At 32.7% G+C, this 17,860-nt stretch overlaps 1 protein-coding gene across 3 annotated transcripts in view; it reads left to right on the top strand.

Moving 5' to 3' along the window:
- Positions 1 to 17,860, top strand: part of EXOC2 (exocyst complex component 2) — a 210,204-nt gene that overhangs the window by 66,042 nt on the left and 126,302 nt on the right. For all 3 annotated transcript variants that reach the window (XM_011383239.2, XM_023524910.1, XM_011383240.2), the window contains exons 6-7: positions 662 to 786; positions 9,309 to 9,389. In XM_011383239.2, coding sequence (XP_011381541.1) covers positions 662 to 786; positions 9,309 to 9,389 — 206 coding nt within the window. The remainder of the gene's footprint in view (positions 1 to 661; positions 787 to 9,308; positions 9,390 to 17,860) is intronic.

The raw sequence follows: 17,860 nt of genomic DNA, 5'->3' as shown, positions 1-17,860 counted from the left end.
TCTCTTTTCTGGATAAGCCTATCATAATACTCAATGTATTCAAAGTTTTATAGCTAGATTTTCTTAGCTCAAATGGAATTAAAACTTCTGAAATACAGAGGACTATATATTTTTCTCTAGTTGAGTTGTAGAGATAAAATATTGTGGTCTTTTTAGTTATTTAAATTGTGAATTGATGCTCTCTTCCTCAGGTTTTCTGTAATTTCACTCCTAATGACTGGCTCATTTAGGATAACAGTATGCTCATTTTGTATCCAGAATACAGAAATGAACATACAGAGAAGGTCCTGTCTTAGATAGCGTCTACCATGATCTAAGCCTTCCCACCAGGGAGATGATACTCAGAACGCCTTACCTGGCAAATCATATATACGTTATATCAGTTATAAAAATACAGGTATATTTACTTTATAGGGGTCTGATATATTTGGAATGACTATTTGAGGGCTACTAATCTCTTTCCTAGCTGCTATAATTTTTGTATTCATAATAAAAGGTTTAGATATAGGTAAGAATGTGAAAACTTTGATTTTCATCTGGTTACATGTTATATCTGTTTGTATCTTTCTTAATGTAGGCTTCAGTATTTTACACTTAATGAGTTGTCTTCTATTTTGCTTGTTAGGATTCTCAAAATTTTGGTTTCTTCATTTCATTTCAGTTTTGAACAGCTCAAAATGGCAGTCACCCACCTGAAGAGACAGGCTAACAAGAAGAGTGAAGGCAGCTTGGCGTATGTGAAAGGCGGTCTTAGTACATTCTTTGAAGCCCAGGATGCTCTCTCAGGTAAGGTGATTCTCAGAGCCATGTGCTGGGGCTTCCACAGCAGAAACCTAACACTGCATTTGCAGAGTGTTTACAGGGTCTGTATTCATAAAAATAGAGATCTAAAATGTGCTATAAATATTTGTTGCTGAGTAGGCTGGAATCTCTTTGAAGCCTTGGTACTTTAAATATTTTTCTCTGAGGCTTTTGTAGACCCATCATACATGTTTGAAATAGGAGACTACTTTATTTCTCCACAATATCCAGTCTCCAAGGCCAATAAGAAATTGAATCTCAATGGGGAAAATTCTAGAATTTAAAACATCCTTTTACAGCCATCAATATCTTTCATGTTACTAATTCTATAAATGTGACCCATTGTGTGTTGGTCACATTGTTCACATTGGTGACCTAAAATTTTAACAAAAATAATGCTGACCAACTAACTACTACTAAGCAAGTGATTATTGCATATAGAAAATGATTTTATTAGTACATTTGAAAATTTTAGACACATTTTTTGATGTAAATGAAATGCATACTACAAAAAATATTAAATGGTTGAATAAGAAGGAACTACTGTAATCCCATTGTAGAGATATTTTATATGAATTCATATTACAAAATTAGAACTACATATACAGTTGTATATGCTAGAAACCTTTATTCTTTCAATTGTTCCTCTGGGTGATTATTTTACATATAGCATTTGATTTATTAGTAGCTCTTTAGAAATTTTTCTGGCTATAGTCTTAAGTGAAATTGATCTGTGATTTTTAAAAATGATTTTTTTATCAGATTTTGGTGTTTACATTATATAGAATCATATAACTGGATTATATAGATTAAGAATTATATATGGAAATTTGAAAGAGCTAATATATTTAAAGAGCTAGTAAATTGTTCAAGTAATTTGTTTTACTTTTTTTATTATGATAAATTTTGAATGCTTTAAAAGTAGAGAGAATAGTACAGTCACCCTCACATACCTGTCACCTAGATTTAACAGTTCTGAATATTTTTCCATAGTTGCTTCGTCAGTGTTTTTTAAGGATGGTTGGTTTGTTTTGTGTATTGCCGCTCTCAAGCAATGAATCTCTAGCAGTATGACATTTCTGTTTTATGGACTTTAGTAGGAGGCCCCCAAATGAGGACATTTACCTACATAACCACAGTACCATTATCGCAGCTAACAAAAGTTTCAGTAATTCTTTAATATCATGTACTTCTCAGTTCAAATTTAAATTTCTCCAATTATCCTCTGACTTTCCTTTTTATAGTTGGTTTGTCCAAATCAAGATGTAAATAAAGTCCAGGTTTGGTTTTTCATTTGTTCTTTTTAGGTTTTTAAGCTTTTTTATACTAAAAGAATCTCTTCACCTTTGTTACTTTTTCTTTTCTTTTCTTTTTTTTTCCCCATACTGATGATTTATTGAAGAAAAAAGACTTATTTGTTCCATACTCTGGATTTGACTGATTACTTTCTCATGGTGTCTTTTAACTTATTTTACTCTCCATTATATTGTTTAGACTTATCTAATTGGACATTAGATATTATGCAGTTTCAACAATTTTGGCCACATGTGGGTACTGTGTGCTTTCTGTTTTATCACATCAGGAGGCCATTAGTGTCTGCTTGTTCCTCCTGTAGAGACACTATGATGGATCAGTGGGTTCAGATGGGTTGGACACTGGCAGTTGTGTATATATATGTTTTTGAAATTTCTATTTTTTGTGTTTTGTTTATTTTGATTTGGTTTTCCCCTGAAATTCTCTCCATCAAGATTTTCAGGTTTTTTAGCATTGCATTATAATTTTTAAATCATTTAAAATTTATATTCTAGGTCTTTTCTCATTATCAATTCATTTTTTGTGTTCTACTTTATTTACATTGATTGTTTAGTGAAACTATTTTGTATTTTCAAAAGTTGAAATTTTAATTTTCCTCTTTGATCTAGTAGTTTGTAATAGACTTTTGTTTTTTAAAGTTAGTTTTAGTCTTATTATGAAAGCAAATGTGTTCCTTAATATATGTCAATTTTCTCTTAGTGCGCCAAAGATAAAATTGGAGGGTGGGGCATAGTCTCTTTAGGACACACTGTTTGATAGAATATCAGTGATTAATTATATTATTTAAATTTAGGTTATTTAAAATAAACATGTCAGACAAACCTCCCTCTTTAATTTTGATTCTTTGTATGAAAAGCATGTGTACTTTGTAACTTTTGGTGGTTTGGATTATCTTGAAACTAATATTTTAATATAATAATAATAACTACAAAATTAGGGGCAATTCCAAGACCACCTGCAGGTTTGATAATTTGCTAGAAGGACTCACAGAAGTCATTGAAAGCTGTTGTACTTGCAGTTATGATTTACTTCATCGAAGAAGTACAGATTAAAATCAGCCAATGGAAAAGACTTATGGGGCAGGGTCCAGGAAAGTTCCATGCATGGAGCGTCCAGTTGTCATTTCAAAATGGAGTCATGGACAGCACTGATTTTCCTTATAATGATGTGAAACAATGTACATGGAGTATTGCCAGCCTGACCCAAGCCTGGTGTCCAGAGTGTTTACTGGGGCTCTGTTACATCAACATAGTCAACTGCCCCAGTGACTGAGCTCTTCAGTCCTTCTGGAGGTTGAGCTGATACTGAGTGACCCATAGTCCTCACTGTAAATCATATTGTTAGATTATATAATGTGGCCCAAGGCCCCCAAGTAAATAAGACACTTTATCAGGTAAGACATTCAAAGAGCTTAGCGATTACTTTCCAGAAGCCCAGGATAAGGCTAGAACTCTCTGGCAAGATTAAATTCTGTTCTGCACAATAGCACACTATTGACATTCCACAACTTTCCTTTTATATGCATTTGTTTAATATAGTAGGCATTATGTACTTTTTAACCTTAAGAAATTTTGATTTGGGCATCTCTCTTGTAAGCAACATGTAGTAGTTTTATTTTTTATACCATTTTGAGACTCTTTGCCTTTTAATAGAGGAATTTAAGTGATATACATGTATCATAACTAAAATTTTTGTCCTTTTGTTTTATTCTCTTGTTATTTTCTGTTTTTCATTTTTCCCTCTGTACTATGTAGACTGTATTGTTTGCAGATTTGGGAGAAATGTTTTTAAATTTTATTATAGGTTGTCTTTTGATTCCTGTTGTGTATAACAACAGTTTTGCACATCTTTATTTCTCATGCGCTTTCTTTTTTTCTGGTCTTAATTTAATCTGAAGTTATAGACCCAGCTTCTTCTTTTACCATTTTTTTTCTATTTCATTTTGAATATTTCATATTTCAAAAGACAAAAAGACTTTTTGTCTTTTGCATTTAAGTTTATAACATATTTACTACAGTTATTTAAAATTTACCATATATGCATAAATTTAATTGGCTTTAATGTTTATTGCCTGTCAGTTTATTTTTTTTTTCCTATCTTTGAATTTTTTGTTTTTAACCATGGGTTATATCTTTTGTGCTATGCCTTTTGAATTCTTGCATGTCTGGAAATGTCTCTTGTTTTCACACATGAACAACCACTTGGCTATAAGAGAATTATTTTCCAGAAACATTGATCCAGTTTCTTTTAATGCTGCAGAGAGGAAGTCCGGAGCCAATGCAATTCTTTATTGCTTGTAGAAGAGTTGATTGTTTTTCTCTACCTAAATGCTTAAAAGATATATTTGTTTAGCCTTGAATTTAAAAAAGAAATACATACCAGGTTATATTGGAATGTAGGTCTTGTTTTTATTCATGTTGCCTAATATTTGATAAGCTTTTAGAATCTGTAGACTACCTTCAAATTTTAACACTTTTTTTTGTTAAGTCAGATTTTATTTATGGTTTGTCTCTGAATATCCTTTCATAAAAATATCACTCTTTTCCTTCTGCTACCCTGCATGGTGTTCAGTACCCTTTCTGTTTTTTAGTAGAATGCTAAGTTGCCCAGCAAGAAAATGCCTTTACTAGTTTCCTTCCATTTTCTGCCATGCTGGATGTTGGGAAATATGGTCTCTAAATGGTTGTGAAAGGAAAGATGTTATTGGAAGTGAAAAAAAAATGGGGAGCTGAACTATAGTCATAAAGAAAAAACATTGAAGATTTTTTGGTCTCTGTCAGCCCTGCGTTAGAGTGTTAAGCTAGATAGAGATGATAGAGCATAATCAAACTACTTTTTTCCCCCATTTTGTTATTATCTGTTTCTTCTCTTTGATTATTTCGTACGTAGTCCAAGGTTTTTATTTTTAGTCTATTCCAGTAAGGTTAACAGGTAGTAGCTATTACCCTCTTGTATAGCCTTTATTTATCTTTAAGTTTTCATGCTTTTGTCTTTTTTTCTTCTGTGTCCCATGAGTATTTTAATTAGAACTTGACCATAGTGTGTCTGGCATAACTAATCTGCCAGTGTTAACCTCAGTGTGTTTATTACAATTTTTTTCTTTACGATATCCTACAAAAATATTCTTAGCATCATACTTCACTTTTCCATGGCTGTCATTCTGCCATTCTCTTTCAATCACTTGAAGTCTTAATGAGCCTTGATTTCTTACCAGCTACTGCTCACACAAGCTCTCCCAGGTTATGGTGATGTTCGTGTAGCTTCTTATAACGTTAAAGGCCTTCTTCACTCCCTCAGTGCCATATGATTGCTACTTTTATTTCGGTGACCATTTCCCTGACTGCCCCTTGAGTTTGTCATCTCAACAGTCACTTGTTTTTTAGTGGCAAGTTCAGCATTATCACTTGTTCCTTTTGAGAATAACTATGGGCCAAAATTATATGAATTATTCCTCTTTCTGATTATACCGGAGTAAAGAATACCAGAATAAAGAGGCCAAAAAAGAGTGAATAAACACATTTTGCTTGATACACAATTGGTCTTCATTCCCATATTACTTTTATTGCTCCTATTCCAGGTCATGTGAGTCATATTGATTTTTTTTGGCACATTCTGTTGTTAGTGTCTGTTGATGTATGAAGATAATCTAGGCAGGTATGCTTATATAAGACCCAGTTATCTAAATAAAAACCCTTTATACCTGTTAGTGTTCTATGTAGTAGTTTCAATTTTATTATTATTTATTGTTTCTTTTCAATATAACCGAGGAAGGAAAAGATTCACAGATTACCTAACCAGTTTAAATATAATTTATATGTGATTTAGCCACTCTCATAAAAATTTGGTAGAATAAGAAGTAGAAACTAAATGTTTGAAAAGTTCTTTATAAATTTAAATTATTAATACATCTTACTCTAACCCTTCCTAGTAAGTAAGTATTATGCTCAGAGGCTGGCACATAGGCCAAATTAGGCCCCAGCCTATCTTTGTACAGGCTATGAGCTAAACATGATTATCTTTTTCAAATGCTTTTTTTTAAAAAGAAGAAGAATATGGGATAGAGTCCCTATGTATCCCACAAAGCCTAATATATTTATTGTCTGGTTCTTTTTTCTTTTTTTTTAATTAAGTTTATTGAGGTAACATTGGTAAATACAATTATATAATTTTCAGGTGTACATTATAGTTTGACATCTGTATATTCTGTTGTATGTTTACCATCCAAAGTCCAGTTTCCTTCAGCTACTATATATATGATCTCCTTTACCCACTTCATCCTCCCCCTAACCCCCTATATTTGACTCCCTTTACCCCGTCTATCTCCCTCCTCTCCCCGAGCCTTTACCCTCTGGTAACCACTAGTCTATAGGTTCTTTATAGAAATAGTTTGTCAATCTCTGACCTAGTTTGACTATTCCCATGTCATACTGGCGAGTAGTAACATATAGTGCTTAGAGTATATACACACAGTGTACCCGACACTGAATCCTTATAGACATTGCCATATACACATGTCATATCTTAGTGCTTTATTTAATAATGGTATTATATGAATGCATGAACAAATATTATGATTTTTAATTCAAATTTGCATATTTGACATCTACATTTTATTAGAGTTCACATCATAATTTCAGTGAATCAGTAGGCAGTCTTTCTATAACTGATTTTTCTTTGAATAGAACTTTTATATACATACTTTTTTGTTTCTCAAATATAAATTTATGAAGTTCAACTGCTTCACTTACAATAGATTAGAAACAATAACAAACCTGTTATCGTGTACTATGTTGCTTATTGAGTTATACTATTTAAAAATGTTTTCAGAGAAAATAAAAGATCAAGTGAACCAGCCATTTGTTTATTTGGTTTAATTTTCTGGAAAATAGGATTGCCTTTATCAGATCCCAGTGTCTCTTGGTCCTCAGGCCTGGCTGACAGTTTGACAGTGGCTCTGCTGTGGTGGAGATGGGAGGCAGGAAGCTGCCTTGTCAGCAGAACAGGGCTGTAAACTGAGCTCTGGGGAGCCGAGTTCACCTCATCTTGACCTGCTGATCAGTGATGGGTTTTGTCAGCAACAGAAAATGTGGTTGCATGATTTCCTTTTAAAGCTAGTTTTGACTTAGAAAGTAGCATTTGAATCAGGGCTACTATAAGATACAATATCTTATTGTCATGGACAAACTGCATGAAGTGCCTGCTTAATAAATTGCAATGAGTGCCAAATGTTCTTTTGCAACCAGGACTGTCAGAAAAATTACAACATTTAAATAAATAGTGTGAGCATATTTGCTTAGAACATGGAAGTCTTTCTAGTCTTGCTTTTTAATCTTCTTTCTTAAAGATGGGAAATTTTTTTCCATTTAAGTACAAGTTAGGCTTTGATATTTGAAGACATTGTAGGTTACCATTACCACTTATTCCAAATTTAAAACATTAAAGGAATAACTTTTTCCATTCCCAAATCAATGAAGACAATTAAAAATATAGTGGCTGATTTTTTTTCCCCAAATGTATTTTTCTATGAATGTGTTTCTTCAACAGAGAAGTAGTCTATTTTATAGTTTCAAATAAAATTTGAAGTTGCTTTACAAAAAAAAGTGTAAAAAGGGACAAGATCAGTATTAGAAACTAATTAAATGAAGCCAAGAAATAGATGTTATCTTGCATTGAGAATATATGTTCATACCGTATTTAATCACTGAATTTGACCCAAATTTTCCAACCAATGAATCAAGGGAAACAAATCGAATCGTAATTACAATACATATTAAAATTTTTTTTTTTTTCTTAGACTTTCCCCTCCCCCATACATCTGCCACCCATGACTGGTGGGTTGAGGCAGAACCTGTAAATGCCTATTATGAAAGAGTTTGATGCTCTATTTGAATATTAGAGAATAGCAAACATAAGAGTAACAATAATTTTAGTATACTGGCCGTGAGGCCTTTGGAATTACATATCTTGCATGTGAGTTTACTTGAGCAAATTATGTGAAAAAATAAAATCCTGGGTGTTTTAGGAGCTATTACTTTTAAGGTCCATTTATTTGCAATTGACTGCAGTTCCCAACCGACATAGTAAGTCTGTTGTTTTCATTGTACAGATGTGAAAACAGAGGCTTAAACAGTTTATGCTGCTTAGTCATGCAGTATGAGCAGTATGGGGGTGAAGTTTATTGTTCTGGAATCAGACTGCTTGAGTTCAAATTTTGGGTTTGGCTTTGTGACCTTGATCAACCTGTTTAATTTTACTGAGTCATGATTTTCCCATCTGTGAAATAGAAATAATTTTAGAACATACATAATTGGCCTCTTACAAGATGAGCAATATGCATTAGAAACTTATCATTGTACTTAACTTATGGCCATGGCTCAATATTTGTCTTGCTATGTTATTTTTATGATATCAGAATTTTGAATTTGAAATTGTATTTGGCCATTTTGTTTTGAAAATTCTCTTACTGCTCTGTTTAAAACTTCCCCTATTTGGGAGGTAAAAAGTTTTGAAATATAAATTATTAAATGATTTCCTAATAATCTTTATGAGAACTGTGTAGTTATATATCAATAATAGCAAGAAGGAGCAATTAGGGGGATCATTTTATAAACTATATAAATGTCTAACCAATGTACTGTGTACTTGAAGCTAATAAAAAACATAGCAAAAACCCCTAGCGTAATTTGTATATCCACAAATTGATGTATTATTGGTAGATATTACTAGATGTTTCTTGGGAACCTCCAGTGGAATAATTGCAGAATGAATAGAACATGAATATCTTTTGCTATATTATGTTTCAAGGTCGAAGTTCGATACTTTGAGTTTGATAGACATCAAATAGTAGTATTTCTGAAACTGAGAAATAAGTGACTTTCCTGTGGCCAAATATAAAAGTTACTTAAGTCTTACTTTTCTTTTGTAATGCAACTGTTTTTACCATTCAACAGTGAGCATGATGATTATATGTATAATGTACTATTTTAATAGTGTTAAACAGAATAATTTGGACTGGTGTATGCTGATTACTTTGCAGAGTTTGTACAGAGTTTTTACATGTTTGTGCTTCTTCCAGCAGTGAAAATAATATGACCATTTTTAAAAGCTATTCAAAAATGTCATTTTGATGTAATGTATTCCCATTCATTAAAATAGCATACATTTTAACTAGACTTTTTTTTTTTTTCTTCTAGCCATCCATCAAAAACTAGAAGCAGATGGAACAGAAAAAGTAGAAGGATCCATGACGCAAAAACTGGAGAATGTTCTGAACAGTAAGTTTTGTCATACTACCCAAAACCATTTATGGACTTTATAACAAGCTTTAATATAATTCGTGGATCTGATTTCACAGAACAAGACAGTAAGTTACATTTTAATATTTATTTCTAAATAATGATTTAGTATTTATTTCTAGGTAATGATTTAAAGAATATAAAGATTAAAACATTGATAATTAATGTTTCATTTCTGTTGACATTTTACTTATGAGAAATCATAATTTGAAAAAAAGCCAGTATACTTCTTAAGAAGTAGTATTTGCTACCATAAAGACCAGTATATAAATAACATCATCAAAGACAGAAAAGCACAGAGGCGGTAGCCAGGATTATCATTGAACAAAAACCTGAAAAAGCATCTTCAAGTATCTACTAGTGTTAATGCACATAATATCAGCTACTAGGATAACAGATACTTAAGTGTCATTTATTTATCTATACCTTGCCTTTTTCCAAAACAAACTTAAAGCAGCTGCATATTTAAGAGTGTTTCTAACTCTGAGACTTTTGTAAAAAAGTAGGCCAAGAGAAACTGACATATGCGAAATTTTGGGTTCCACTTACCTGACATCCTAGCTCCAAGGTACTTATGCTGATTTGAAAGAAACCCATCAAATGAATCAATTCTTATTATAATATTAATGGCTTAAAAATAAGTTTTCCTCTTTCACGCATTTAGTAAACATTTGACAAGGAGCAGTAATGCCCAAAGGAATCTTATTTTTAAAAATAAGTATGGCATATGATTTCTCCATAGTAGAGTTAATAACTAAAAAATTTAAGAACCATCACATCACATCTTTAGTGATTCTGTGCAAGTAGGACTGTGTTATCAAGTTAGTTTTTACACTTCTAGCTTAATTTACTCCCATGAGCAGAGCTTACTGAGGTTTTTTTTTTTGTAAATATCTGTTCATAAATCTAGGGATCTCTGATAAGAAAGTATTTTCTAAAAGGTAGCTTTAATTTGACATAGGCTTTCTTTGGTAGCAGAATTTGACTACTTGGATTTCATCCTAAATTTATGAGTTTAAAAGCACTTTAAATATTTTTCTTTCTAGTTGTTGTTGTTTTTGTTGTTATTTTTTGCCTTGAGATTTTGCCTTGTTTTTGTGTGCGAACCAAGTGACGAACTTGGTTGAAATTAACATATTCTGAATTCAACCCAAATAAACATTTACTAAAGCTATTTCTATATTAGCATAGTCAGACATATTAAGGTCTTGGAAGGATATTTTTTACTTAGTGATGTTATTTTCACTAAAAAAGTTGTCATTAAACCACAATATCTTTAAAAAAAATAAGATTATTTCAGTAATTTCTAAAAGATTTGTAACAACAAGCTGACATAGTATATTATCGTATCAATTAAAGAAAATACATATTCGTTAAGGTTTTGAAAAAATATCTGTTTCAAATGTTAGGTTTAGCATAGTGTGTTAACATAATTTTTTTCTTTTAAGAGCAGTTTAGAAAATGCTCCCTTGGGACTTGTGTTATAAAATTTATAAGGGAAATTATTTTATTTCTTTTATAACCACAAACCTTTTCTAAAATTCTGTCATAATAACTTTCTACTAAAGTTTGCTCTTTTTGAATAAAATTGGGTGTAACATAACTGGTCACTTCTTTATGAGACTCTCTTCAGGACTTTCTGGTGTAAAAATTTCCCTTAAAATATATTCCTTTGTAGCTGTCCTTTTTTTCCTAGAAACATTTTTTTTTTTTATCAACTTGATGTTAATATTTACTATCTTACAATAAGGTTTTGCTAATTCAATTTGACCAACATTTATTTAAGACTGTGTGGAAGTATCGTACTCAGTCCAGCATTGGATACGCAGCTGGAAGACATGTGGCTCCAGCCCTGTGAACATGTCCTCTGTCCAGGGATTATAGTTACCTGAGACTTCAGAAGCTGTACAACTAGGGAATCAGAAAATAGCCCCATGTGGCTAGTAGCTACCATATTAGACAGTGCAGGTATAGACAGTGTAGTATAAGTATTTGTAGTAGCAGCTGTGGTAATAGTAGCTAAAACATTTTCAGTGTTCACTAAACATTCTCTATAGATTTAGTACTCACAATAACTGTATGAGGTTTTAACGATTATCTCCATTTTAGAAGCCCAGAAATATCAAATGAGTTACCTAAAGTCATATGAGTATTCAGTGGCAGAGTTTATATCTAGAAATCTGGCTTTAAATTTTTGCTTTAAACTATAGGCAGACCTTGCTGTGCATGATTTTGATATGCATGAATTTCAGTTTTACCACAGTTTAGTTAAATATACCTGTTCCCTAGCAACACAGTTTAGATTTCAGTTACCACGGTATATTTGATATAGTTGCATAAAATACAAACTTGGTTGCTAGCTCTTGTCCATAGATCAGTCACTCTGTAAATAACAGATGTGCAAGTGATCAGTGACCAACTATGCCTCTTCCGAGTCTGTTAGTGACCGGTCACTGCACATGTGTTATCACTTCACCCGCAGAGAGCCTAGTGGCTAGTTGTGTGGCCTTATCCCCCAGAGATAAATTCAAATGACATTTAATAGAAATGGATAATTAAAAGAGGGGATTGGCCCACAAAGATGAAAGTGCATCAAGAAACAAAGTGATAACAGTGTAAGTGAACTCAAATCTAACATGGCCAGAGTTACAGAAGTAGTTCATAGTGGGAATGCGGACACTGCCGCTGTTCGAGAGACTCAAGCTGTGCAGATAGAGGAACTCAGTGAAGGTGAATTTATTGATGGAAATGAGGAAAATGTGAAGAAAAAGATGAAGATGTTTTACAGAAAGCAGTGCCTAGGGGAACACTCACAGATAATCCATGACATTAAAAGTACAAAGGATAATAAATTTAGAAATGAGTATAATTTGTCAAAGCACATAAAAGATGCTTGATACATAGTATAACTTTTACGATGAAAAAAGAAGGCAAGCAATCTTGGCAATTTTTTTACAACTTGCATTTTCAGTGTTTCTAATGTTTTAAATTTTAATGTACTAAATAAATAATACTTTTATTGCCTTTTATATTCTTATTTATTTATAACCAACAGTGAGTTTTTAGTGTTTCAACAAACAATTTTAAAAGTTACAGAATGGAAAATACAGACAAATAAGCAGGAGATTAAATTGTGGTGCAATAATACTCTGCTGGTTCTAATCCTATGATATTCTGGAGCCTGCACAAGAGGCACCTAATTGAAAGGTGGAGTGGAGAGAATATCAAAGGAGGGAACATGAGTCTTAAAAGAGGAATGGGAAGTAGTCAGGGAAGAAGAGGTTCGTGGGTGGGCAGCTAAGTAGATATGGGTTGTCCCATGCAGAGCAAGCAGGATGAAGAGGAAGGCACCAACTTCAGAAAGGAGATGGGCAGCATTCCAAGAACCAGGATCCAGCAGGACTGGTGTGCAGAAATGAGAGGTGAGGGTGCCAGGTAGACAGCGATCTGCTCATGACAAGCTTTCTGTGTAGTGCTTTGGAATGTCTTTATCCTGAAGATTGAGCCAGTGAAAGATTTTAAATAGGGGAATGATATTAACTTTTTAAAGAACATTCTGCCATTTGTATAGAGAATGGATTAGAAGGGAGCTAGACTGAGACAAGAAGGGAAACCAGGTAGTTTACAATTATGATGTTAAGAGTAAAGTGCCAAGGACTTTTAACCAAAACAAAGGTGATGAAGGTAGAGTGGATGGTGATGAGAGATGTTAAGGAGATGAGAAAGGCAGTATTTGGTCACTGATTGATGTGAAAAGAAGAAAAAGGAAGTAGTCAATAATGACCTCCAGGTTTCTGGCCTCAAATAGAGGAAGAAAGAACAGGTTTGGGGCATGAGGAGAAGAGCAGAGAGGGAAAAAATTCAGTTTGATTTATAACATGTTGAGTTTGAGATTGCTGAAGGTCGTACCCATAAATATCTTTTTTGTTCTCAGTACTTCTTACCTGTGTTACAATGAACACATTAAATAACCTCTCTCTGTTTTAGTTGCCTGCACTATAAAATGCGGATAAAAATCATGCCTGTCTTATGGGATATAAGCAAGTTTAAGTGATTTAACATATATACACATTTTTAGAAGGAGAATTTAGAATAATTAATATAAAGTTCTTAGACTAGCACTTAGCATAGAGTAAGTACTCAATATTATATGTCTAGTATGTCTTTATGTCACCCACAAAGGTTTCTTAAAACTTTTTTTAAGTTATGAGGGACCTATAGGTGCTAAAATCTTTTTCTCCCTCATGTCATCTTCATTCTTTTCATTCCACTTCCTCAGTTCTTCCCATAGAATCTGAAAGTTGATGTCCATTCAGGAATCTTTTCTTCTCCATGATGAAGCCTGACCAGCTATCTGCTTAGACTCAGGGTCCTGTTCCTGTACCCCAAACCCCTTAAAACTGCTGTGCTCCTTCCTGGTTATTGCCCTCCTCAGCTCTGCTGTCAGAGTTCATTCAAAGGGAAATTCTCAGGGTTCCTCTCAGGGACTAAGTTGGTCCCATAGGATAATGCTGGGATGTCTCAAGAAATGCTCTCATAGTATTCCCTTAAAACAGCGAGGGATTATTGAATTGTCTCCCTCAGGAAAACAGGAATTTATCTTTGGGATGGCTCAGAATAAAGGACTTCTTTGTGATTGGTAAATTCATTTAAAAAAATTATTGTATGTTCAGTGAAGATATATATGTAAAGATTAGTCTTAAGGTAACAGACATATTTTTTATTTTTATTTTTATGTTTTGATTTTTTTTTTTAATAGTTGTAGCTTGAGATATAGATTTGGGAATTATCAGCATAGGGATGGTAGTTGAATGAACAGGATTGAATGATTTCACATGAGAACTATGTGTAAAATTAAAGAAGAAAGCCAAGGACTTGAAACACTAAGGAATATGAGAGTCAAATTTGTAAAAAAGGAACTTACTTTTACTCAGTGGTATGATAGTAATGTTTAACAACTGGCAAAAAGGAAAAAGAAAGAAAAAGACAGCTAACCCTAGTATTAGTATTTCTAGTGTGTAAATTCTCCTATCGTTGGTTTCAGGCTCCCAACCTGACATTACTGAATGGAAGTGGAGAAGAGATGAGAACAGTTGGCTCTTGTGAGCAGTATGAGCCGACTTCTGCTCTTTTCTTATCTCTGAGATTCTGTTCTGTGTACTTTATGTGGTGCTGTGTAATTCCAGTATCAGGCACGGCTCTGTAAACAAGCATTCGACCATTTGTAATGATACTATTCATGAAATATCATTATGTTATTGATCTCAGCCTATCCATTGATTTTCTGGAATCTGTTAAGAGAAACTGAGACATACAATAGGTTGTTAGCTGTCTTTGTGACTCTGGTTTACTATGTATTTAAGTATAAATTTTAAAGTTACCTTAAATTTTCAGGCACTTTAGTGTTTCCTAATCTCTTTTAACTTGCTTTTTCCTGGGATAAATTGTGTCGTGCATATGTGTATGGGGGGAGTGGAGCACAGTGCCCACACAGTGTACCAGTTTACATCAAATAGAGAACACAGGTTGAAAGTCACTTATCAGTGCCATGAAAAGAACCAATAAGGTCACTTTGAAATAAGAGAAAGCATATTTACTTTAAACAAACACACTTAAAATTATAAGACAGCATTAGAATTACATGACTAGTTTTTCTAGATGACAGGAGTTCCTAGTACAATTAATTTTTTTTTTTCACTGTTAAGGATATAAGACGAATGAGAAGTATTGGTTTGATTGGTTAGTGTGCATGTGCAGTGCTTCAGTGACTTTTTTCCCCATCTTCTTTTTTTCAGCTTTATTGAGATAAAATTGACAGATAACATTGTGTAGAGTTAAAGCATACATGTTGTTTTGATACACTAACGTATTGCAGTGCAATTATCATCTTGGCTTTAGCTATCACCTCTGTCACTTCACATAATTCCATTTCTTTTTCGTGGTGAGAACATTTGAGATTTACTCTTAGTGTTTTCAGGTATCTGATACAGTATTGTTCCCCCACTCCCTACCCTCCAACCCCTGGTAACCACCATTCTACTCTCTATTTCTATGAATTTGCCTTTTCTAGAGCCTACATATAGGTGATACCATGCAGTATTTGTCTTTCTGTACATATGACTGACTTCACTTAGCATAATGTTCTCAAGGTCTATCCATGTTGTCCCGTCTTACACTGAGGAAAGTTTTACTGCTCAGTCAGCCCTATTATAGTGGTGACAGCCACAGTGCCATTATAGCTGCATTGCTGTTAGTGCTTGAGTTTCATATGTAACTGAGACGATGATAGTCACTGTCCAGTGAGCTAGTGTTGAGAGAGTCTCCTGGTGAGGAGAAAGGACCAATTTTCAGATCTAGACTTGCTCAGAGCTGGTAGTTATAAGATCAAGATTCGTTCTGCAACCTATAAGACCAAAAGCATGTGGTTCAGTTAGATTTGTTCTGTGATTACACCTTAGATGTTCAAACCTCTGCCAGCTGCATTAAAATTGGATTGTTCCCGGTGTGAGAAGGTAGAGTGAGGATGTGGATGGATTGGTGCACAGGAGGATTGTTCTAGTAGGGTATTTGACAGATGTCTGACTGATGGCTTACTTATGGTGACCTTTGTGTGTGAGCAACGCTGCTGAGTTTAGTAGTTTCATTTTCTTTCTTTTTTTAAGAAATTAATTTATTGAGTAACATTGATTAATAACATTATATAAATTTCAGGTGTACAACTTTATAATACAACATTGTGTGCTCCTCACCCAGTTTCATTTTCTTATTAGTAGCCCTAGAGAATAAAGACACAAAATGCATTTTGTTAACTTCTGGTAATTTTTATCTGATGGCACAAATCTTGGTTTCACTGCCCTCATGTATTTTATTACTGGATATAATTGTTCAGTAACTAAAGAGTTATGAATTACCAAAATTCTATTTTGTGAATTCAATAAAATCCACAACAGAATAATTTATGGACAAGTTATGTAAATTATGATTATATTTTCTCTGCACAAATTAAAATTTTCTATATACATTTTTGTATAAATAAAATTATAATTTTATAGTTTATAATTTCTGCCTACAAATTTTTCTCTATAAAGTGTTTATATTTTATTTAATTATGTATGGATTTTCTACCTTACTTGTTTTCATACTTTTTAGAGGCGCTAAATTGTTGGTTGGTATTTTTTATTATCTTTAAAAGAAGATGAGAAAAATCTTATTTTGAACTCATAATTTTTGCCCCAAGTCTTTTCATTGTATATTAAAAAAAGTGCTTGGGGATTTAACTTCCACAGCTCACACATAAGTAATTAACCTTTTAAAATATTTAATCTCATTCCCATATATATTCATTTATGAAGCTTCAGTTCATAAAGTTTCTATTTTTATATGATAATTTTCTTTGCAGAAAAAAAGTTTTCACCCTAATCATATTTTAAATATTCATTTAGCCATTATTATGTGGTTTGGTAGCAGGAAGAGAATATTTTTTTTTTTCTCATCTTATAGTGGAAATTTAATAGTCAGCATTAAATAGAAAGTGGTGAAAGTAGCGAGCTTGACAAAACAAAATTTTTACATCAGGCTTTTAAAATTTCAGCAGAATTTAAGCATTATTTAGATAAAACAATTATGTTACAAAGACGACTTTTAACAAGATCAGGCCACCCACATTGTGGACTAGAGAATATGGCATGCAAGCCACCCAGTGAGACTGAGGTAATTTTTTCATCTTTGCTTAAAGTATAGTCACTAGACCAGATAATGTAGAAACTTTTTATGAGCAGTGATCAAACAGCTGAAAACAATTTATTCTTTTTCTCCTCTTGTGGCTAATTAAAAATAATTCACAAGTTGAAAAGGTTTAACTATTTTAACACAGTAAATTTCGCTTTAGATAAAGCAACTTTCATTATAGTGATTCCTATAATTTGAAGTCTTTAAGGTTAAAAAATTACATATACACACACATATCTATATCTATATCAATCTATCTATCTATCTGTCTATATATATATAAAACATGTCCAGTTTGTGTATAATATTATAATAGCCAATTTAAGAAAGATTCATTAATGGTGATACTGTTAGAATTTGTTATTTTAATGCTCATGTAAATTTTGTGCCTGCTATGTAAAGAGATAATTTTATCAAAGAATAAGATTGGTTCTAAAATATTTCTTTTGAACAACTTTTCTAAAAAATATTTTCCTTGTTTTGTTTGTTACCATATATGGAGATATTGAATCCAGGGAATTTAGTGTATGTGCATATGTGTATATGTGTGTATTTTAACACATTGTCTGAATTAATGAATTAACCTAAGGGTCCCTAATTGCCATAAAATTTAGAAGAGTAGCTAAAGTAAATGTAGGTTCACATTAGAAATTTATGTGGCCCTGGTAAATATGGTTATTTTAATTGGATATCATTCTTAACATAAGAGAAGATTTAGCAAA

The sequence above is a fragment of the Pteropus vampyrus genome, unplaced genomic scaffold (assembly GCF_000151845.1).
Source record: "Pteropus vampyrus isolate Shadow unplaced genomic scaffold, Pvam_2.0 Scaffold509, whole genome shotgun sequence".
Lineage (NCBI taxonomy): Eukaryota > Metazoa > Chordata > Mammalia > Chiroptera > Pteropodidae > Pteropus > Pteropus vampyrus.
The sequence above is the reverse complement of the archived record's forward strand: the minus strand, read 5'-3'. Positions and strand labels throughout refer to the sequence as shown.